The sequence below is a fragment of the Pundamilia nyererei genome, unplaced genomic scaffold, assembly GCF_000239375.1.
Source record: "Pundamilia nyererei isolate P.nyererei 1_Seehausen unplaced genomic scaffold, PunNye1.0 scaffold00071, whole genome shotgun sequence".
Taxonomy (NCBI): Eukaryota; Metazoa; Chordata; class Actinopteri; order Cichliformes; family Cichlidae; genus Pundamilia; species Pundamilia nyererei.
The window spans coordinates 3,140,403-3,147,454 of NW_005187472.1; the positions used below are offsets into that span (position 1 = coordinate 3,140,403).

At 37.0% G+C, this 7,052-nt stretch overlaps 1 protein-coding gene across 1 annotated transcript in view; it reads right to left on the reverse strand.

The window, feature by feature from the left end:
* Positions 1 to 7,052, reverse strand: part of LOC102195025 (poly [ADP-ribose] polymerase 14-like) — a 10,467-nt gene that overhangs the window by 1,432 nt on the left and 1,983 nt on the right. The window contains exons 2-11 of the mRNA XM_013911752.1: positions 6,775 to 7,002; positions 6,448 to 6,669; positions 5,711 to 5,777; positions 5,293 to 5,442; positions 3,195 to 3,257; positions 2,898 to 3,074; positions 2,086 to 2,307; positions 1,362 to 1,976; positions 1,033 to 1,166; positions 615 to 789 (exon numbers count right to left, since the gene is read on the reverse strand). Of these exons, the coding sequence (XP_013767206.1) occupies positions 615 to 789; positions 1,033 to 1,166; positions 1,362 to 1,976; positions 2,086 to 2,307; positions 2,898 to 3,074; positions 3,195 to 3,257; positions 5,293 to 5,442; positions 5,711 to 5,777; positions 6,448 to 6,669; positions 6,775 to 7,002 (2,053 nt within the window). The remainder of the gene's footprint in view (positions 1 to 614; positions 790 to 1,032; positions 1,167 to 1,361; positions 1,977 to 2,085; positions 2,308 to 2,897; positions 3,075 to 3,194; positions 3,258 to 5,292; positions 5,443 to 5,710; positions 5,778 to 6,447; positions 6,670 to 6,774; positions 7,003 to 7,052) is intronic.

The window sequence follows — 7,052 nt, forward strand, 5'->3', positions numbered from 1 at the left end:
CACACACACACACACACACACACACACACCTACTGAAGTATAAATAAAGATTGGGGCAGTTTCTTAGTGCGAGTCTCAGTCTGGAGGCTGCCCTTGCTAGCAAGAAGTTCTGTGTGTTTCTCTTCTCTGAGTCTTTACTGAAGAAGTGTTTTAGAATATTTTCCCTAACAGAAAGCCAATGAAAAACATGTTTTCTGTTATTATTATTATTTTATTATTATTATTATTGTTCTACCAGTAGCAGTAGTAGATATTCTCAAAGACTAAAATTTGAACATATGGCATTGGTATGAAGCATCAGAGAAACTTCTGTAAATCAAAGTTTCTTTTGAAAGTGTTTATAACCTGCAACTCTTAAGAGCATTATGACCAAACAGGCATGTAACATTAAATTCATGTTTCCAGTAGAGACCAAAAAAACAGTTATTTATTATTAATTAGTCTTCTGGGACCTCCTGGAGATAAATTCTTTTAGTAGTTGTTTTTGTTTTTTAGTTTACTGCTATCTCCTTAATCTAAATATATCTTTATGGGCAGTATCTCCACCATTTCCCACCTTGTCTCTATTATGAGCTCTCTAACAAAATCAAAATAAATGCCCACAAATGTCTCACCATTCTTTCCAGCGAAGCTCCTGTTGAAGCCACGGTCATTAATGGTAGCCACAGTGTCCTCGGAGGTGCCATGGAAAAGACGTCTCTCGTTGTTCTGGTGACCATTTCTCCCCTCCATGTCACGCTTCTTAACCTGTAGACCGCTCCACAATGTAGGGTTCTGGATCCTCTCAATCTAAGAGCAAGAAAAGAAACAATTTACATAACATCCTCACAATGTGTCAAATCTACTAACACTTGAATATTACTGGGCAACTTTTACAGTTTCAATGAACATTTTAATGTCGTTTATTGAGATATAAATTGTGTCACCTGCTGCATTGTAAATTTACTTAATCCTGAAAAAACACTTTAATCTCGTAATCTGACTTGGCTAATGCTAATGTGATAAAACAATAGACAATGTGATTGATGCTACCTTGATAATGGCTTGTTTGCATGAGGCCTGGAACAGCTTCTGGATTTCATCATACTCCTCTGTCCCAGCTTGTAATGGGAAAGCCTGATTGGTGGCGTTAGGTTTCATTTGTTCCCAGTTTTCAGGAACATCACCTAGTAACAAATTAATTAAAAAAACAAAACAAAATAAAATTGTATAGCTTTTGGGGAGATATTTTAGCTTTCAGTAGTGAAAACTCTGAGAGACCTACCAGTAGGCGAAATCATGCAAGATTTCAAATGCTAACACACTGCTGATCTCTTATTACTACTTTGAGAGGACTAAATCTCTTGGTTTTATTAAAATACCTTTTAGCTTGTCAATTCTCTTTATCTCCAGGATATTTCCCTGGCTGTCAGTTGCAGGTCCTTTTGGCATGGTGACAGTGTAATCTTGACCCTTGACTGTAACTTTTACAGTTTGTAAATTTTGTTGCAGTGCTTCCTCGAGGTAGAAGTTGGTCCTTTCATCAAAACTCTGAAACTGGAACCCAGACTGCTGATACTGCCAGTCTGCCGCAGCGCTGGCCAGCTCCACTTTCCTGTTTAGTTCCTCCTCGTCTCTCACCCTGCTCATCATTTTAATGATTTCAGTGTTAGCTTTGAGCACATCCCTGCTGAGTCCTTCAATAGTGATTGTGGCTTTTGGCTTGTTGCTTTCAGTCCTTATGCTGATGTCCATGGTCTTCTGCATGTCAACAATTTTCTGTCGATCTGCATCAGAGAAACAAAGGATGGCATTGTCTCCAATTTCCATGCTGTGATATTCTTGGGATATCTTGTCATTTATCCATTTCTTTGCAGAGTCAACACTGGTTTGTGTGTCACCGCAAATGTGGAAACAAGTAGCCTCCACTTTCAGACTGTCAATGACAAAATCCTTGTCATTCTTTGGTTTGTCAGCACTTCCACCAGTAAAGATTGCTGAAATAACAAATTTCAAAAAACAACATTAGAACTTAACATTTGAAACTGATTAGAGATATGTGATTTGAGAATGTGAAACCAAAAGCTCTTTGTTCTGTGTATTTACATTTGAATTTGCTCCATCCCCAGGTCCACCCTGCTTTATCCTTAGAATCGGGATCAGCAGCTTCCCTCTGTTGCATACTGCTGTGGAAGTCTTTAAGCATAGGTTTCTGGAAAATAACTATGCGAACTATAGTCAGGGGGCTGGCAGTGTTTTGGCTCAACACATCAGTCACTGCATCCAACATGGCATCAGCCACCAGTCTTGCCTGTGCATTGCCTTGACCTAAAAAAAAAAGGGACAACACACATTGAAGACTGCTGGGGCGAGCCACATCGACAGATGACACCAAACACTATTATCACTGTTCCTGGCTCTAAAATTTCTCCATAAACCTTCTTTGAACTTGATGTTAAATTTGTTCTGTGATAAGGAAATTTGATGTATCTCTCAATACACATCTTTCTAAACACAAACTGACTGCAAATTAAATCCAAAGAAAATAATAAAAGCATTTTAAATTGTATTTAAGTACACAATGCCTCCTTCTAATGCAAATATGTCAATAGAGAAAGAGCACAACATGTCATACATTTGAGGAAACAGTTCACCCCAAGATAACAAAATGCCTTTAGTTGGCTGAAAACAGAGGATTATTCATCAGCCTGTTTTTAGCAGTTAGAAAGCTTCAGTAGGAAGTTAGGAGGCTTTTATAATCATAGCATTCATCACAACTTCCTGAATTACATCATTCCAGTACAGCCCAAGCTGCAGCCTGTCAACATATTTTAGCTTAACCTACAAAAAATATCATGGCCTAAAACTGACATTTACATATGTGACCTGTCAGTGACAAAATGCTTTCTAAACCTCACCTGTGCCAATGGCAGGAAATGATACAGAGGTGAAAGAGCTTTTCACACATAACTGGAGTGCATCTTTCACAGTCTTGTTGATTTTTACTGGGTCTGTCTGTCCAGCCAGGTGGAGGATCTTTTTACACTTCAGGTTACCGGGGCTCGTCAATACCATGCCTGGATTGGGCTCAGCACCTAAAGGTGAAGGTAACATATGTTAATGAGCCTTATTAAAAATTTCAGTGTGTACAAGGCCATACTATCTGGTGCCAACTCTGAGTTACAGCGTTATAAAAAGTTGGTGTGATTTCTTACCAAGGTTGCGACATTCCACTTCAACAGCCGGACCAGCTGCTTCTAGAATAGCTTTAGACACTCCTGGAGAAGGCAAAGGTTACATCACCACTGAATACATACTGTACATATAATCTGAAAGATACAATTACTTTGTGACCTTCTTTCTTATTTGTGTATTATTATCCAGAGGTGTGGACTCGAGTCACATGACTTGGACTCGAGTCAGACTCGAGTCATTAATTTTATGACTTTAGACTTGACTTGAAAAAATGTTCTAAGACTTGTGACTTGACTTGGACTTTTACACCAATGACTTGGGACTTGAATTGGACTTGAACCGGTTTACTTGAAAAGACTTGATATTTTACCCCAAATATAAAATTTAACACGCATATTATATAGAGATTGAAAATGTGACGTCATTCACGGGTAGAACCGCAAAGGATTCTGGGAACTCGTGGCAAGCGGTACTAGCGCACACAGGCTTTCAATTAAAATCAGTTACACAGCGATAAAAAGAAACACAAAAATGTCAAGAAGCTGTTGTATTATTAACTGCAATAGCCGGTCGCATGACAGCCACGGGAAGCCGACGGGTAAAGAGATCGGTTGTTATCGGATTACGTCGTTGAAGAGAAATTGTTCGAGCCATGTTTCCGAAGTAACAAAGACGACTGGATTGCAGCCATTCAAAGACCAAATATAACGTCCCAGAACACTCCAGCTCACGGGTTAGTCTGCTCCAAGCATTTACACGAAGGTCAGTGTTTTTTAGTAGTTAACACGTCATTTTTCTTAACATAATTGGTGATATTGGTTACAAGCAAGTCTGGCGCTGAACAGAAATTGTCGCGCTATGCTTCTTTGTTTATTGTGCATAAATAGTAAATTATCCTGACACAATATTGCGTTTCGCTTCTGTTATTATGGTACATTGACAAAAACATATACTTTTATTCACAGGGTAAAACAGTTGTTTTGTATCACTAATTGGCAAGTACGATCATAGCATACAGTATTATTGTCACTGCTACATTACTGTGATGCTACCAGAAATTATTTCCACTACTAATTAATTACCGTTGAGCTCAAAGGTCCTATTAATAAACGGTTAACGAATGTGTATTTATGAAGACAATTTGTGAGACTGGTAAACTTATGATACGTACGATGGTCTTTCGTTCTACACGGTGCATTTCAAGGTCCTGCACCCATCCGTCGGTAAACTGTACCTGGGCTTGTTGCAGTGACCTGAAGTTACTAAACTTCATGAGTGTATGCACTCACTCCAAGAACCGTATAATTATAAATCTGCATATAAATATGCTAAGATGAGATAGCTGACTTCATCTAACTAGCAAATGTTGTCCAGGCTACGTTGGTGATACAGTTTTTTTTAATGTGTATGATATTTTTGTCATGCGATTTTAAAGCCGGTCCTACAACCGCATCCAAGAATAACATGCAGCTTATCTCAGAACTGTCGGTGAAAATTATTCTTGGAGCTAGGTTTAATTGAGCTGCATTTTATAGAGGTGCAATTTCACAATTTGTGTATATTTTCTAAGTTCACTATTTTGTCATGTGTTGAGAAAAACACAGATTTTAAAATTACATGGTCTAATATTTACATTTAGCATAACTGCAACATTATTTTTTCGTTGTTGTTTTTTAAAGACTCGAAAGGACTTGAAATTCAAAGTTTCAGACTTGTGACTTGACTCGGACTTTTACACCAGTGACTTGAGACTCGACTCTGACTTGCCTGACATTACTTGAGACTTGACTTGAGACTTGAGGATAAAGACTTGAGACTTACTTGAGACTTGCAAAACAATGACTTGGTCCCACCTCTGTTATTATCTAAAAATACTTTAAAGATGTGGACTATATTTACATATTATCCTCTATATTGTACCTAAATATTAATATATAAATATATATTATGTCTAATATATAATATTAAATTAAATATTATTATAATATCTTTAATATTTATATGTCAAAATAAATATTTAGAGCAGGAAAAAAATAATAACAACCGCTGTTAACGGTTTGGCACAGCTCAAGCACTGTAGTTCTTACTATGATGACTTAAGAGTAAAGTTTTTTTTACCTGACTTAAGAGTAAAGTTTTCATTGGAGGAGTTGACAATGACATCAGCGGTCTCCTTGGTTATGTCTCCTGTTACTACCTGTATAGTCACATTGCCCATTTTGGTCTCATGCATGTCTGAGGTTGAGGTGATTTTAGAGAAGGGGCCTCCTGGAAATGGATGAAAATAAAGAATTATCAGCAATAAATTATTACAAAACAGAACTTCATTAATTTTGACTACTAATTTAATTGTCCATTAGGATATGGACAAATAATACAGTTTATTATTACAGTTAGTACAAATGTTTGTACTAACTGTTTTGTTACATTTCTTTGAAAACAGGCAAAAATACATCTATTTTTTGTTTCGTTTGTATTGTTTTATTTGGTAGCATTATATAGCAACTGCATATCAAACAGTGTTGCCTGCCTTTACTTTGTGTAGAACTTGTTGAACCACTTGAGGCGCTGGGAAACTTCTTCTGAAATTCATCACTGAAAGCCTGCAGACAGAAAAAAAGAAGAGCGATTACTTTAACTGAATCTCACCAATTTGACACCAAACCTGAAACTAAATAACACAACAGAACAAGTTTAATTACTACTGGAGGCTGTCTCCAAAAGTAGGGCCCATGCCCATAGAAGAAATATGTGTGTTCATTTGTGTGCTGTACTTTATCTCTGCTAACTTGAGTCAACATGGTTAATATTACTAACAGCCTTCCAAGACGTTTTGATGAGTTAAATACTAGTATTTTATTAATTAATTAATTTTTTGTTACTTGTTGCCAATTATTTTTTTTTAATTCAACCTTCAATTATACAAGTAGTCCCATTGAGATTTAACAAGTACGATAAACATTAAAATTACAACAATAAAAAAAAAAAACACTAGGGTAGCTAAAATTGTCTAATGACTACACAGTGATCAAAAAGTATAAAAATCTCTGAGATAAAATATCAGAGTATATGGATGCAGTATGCCAGGTTTTCTGGCATTAGATGATAATATTGTCCCCATATGGTCACTTCTACCCCCAGCAAAAGAAGATTACAATGGAAACAAAAGAAAAATAGATTTTACTGGTTAAAAATGCTGATGGTTAATTGACCTAAAAGATTTCTGGTTAGCACTGAGAATGTGTTGCTTCAAAGCTTGTTATTTTTTCTTACCTGGATAGTTTGTGTATCACTGGGGTAAAGTACAATCACGACCTTCTTCAGATGCTTGGGGTGTTTCTTTTTGCTAAACTCTAAGATTTTATCCAACAACAAAGAGGCTACACGATCTTTTGGGAAACCCAGGTTTCCAGCACCAATGGCTGATAAGGATATGGAGGTTAGATTATTATCCTCTGCCATGTTCAAGCAGTCCTTAAAGATTCCTCTCAAAGTCTGTAAGACAGTTATATATAAAGACATTCATCATGAAAGTTGGATCAAACAGGCTTTTTAACCTCGAAGCTTAAACGTTTACCTTTATAATGTAAGGTACTTCACCTTTTCAGATGTGGCTTGATCCTTATAGTGAGGTGCGACTGCATGAAAGACTTTTTTGCTTTTTAGTTGGCAGCCATCAGTAATAATGATCTCACCAACATTTCCAGTAGCACCCTGCGCATCTACTAACTGCTGAAGTTTGGGTCCAGCTGCACGCAAGATGGCTTGTGAGACTGCACCTGTGTTGAGGTCAAGGTCTGAAGACACAGTGTTCACAATCACCTCCGTCTAAAAATGGTTAGCAGACTGTTAGTACATATTTATCATGTACTACCCCC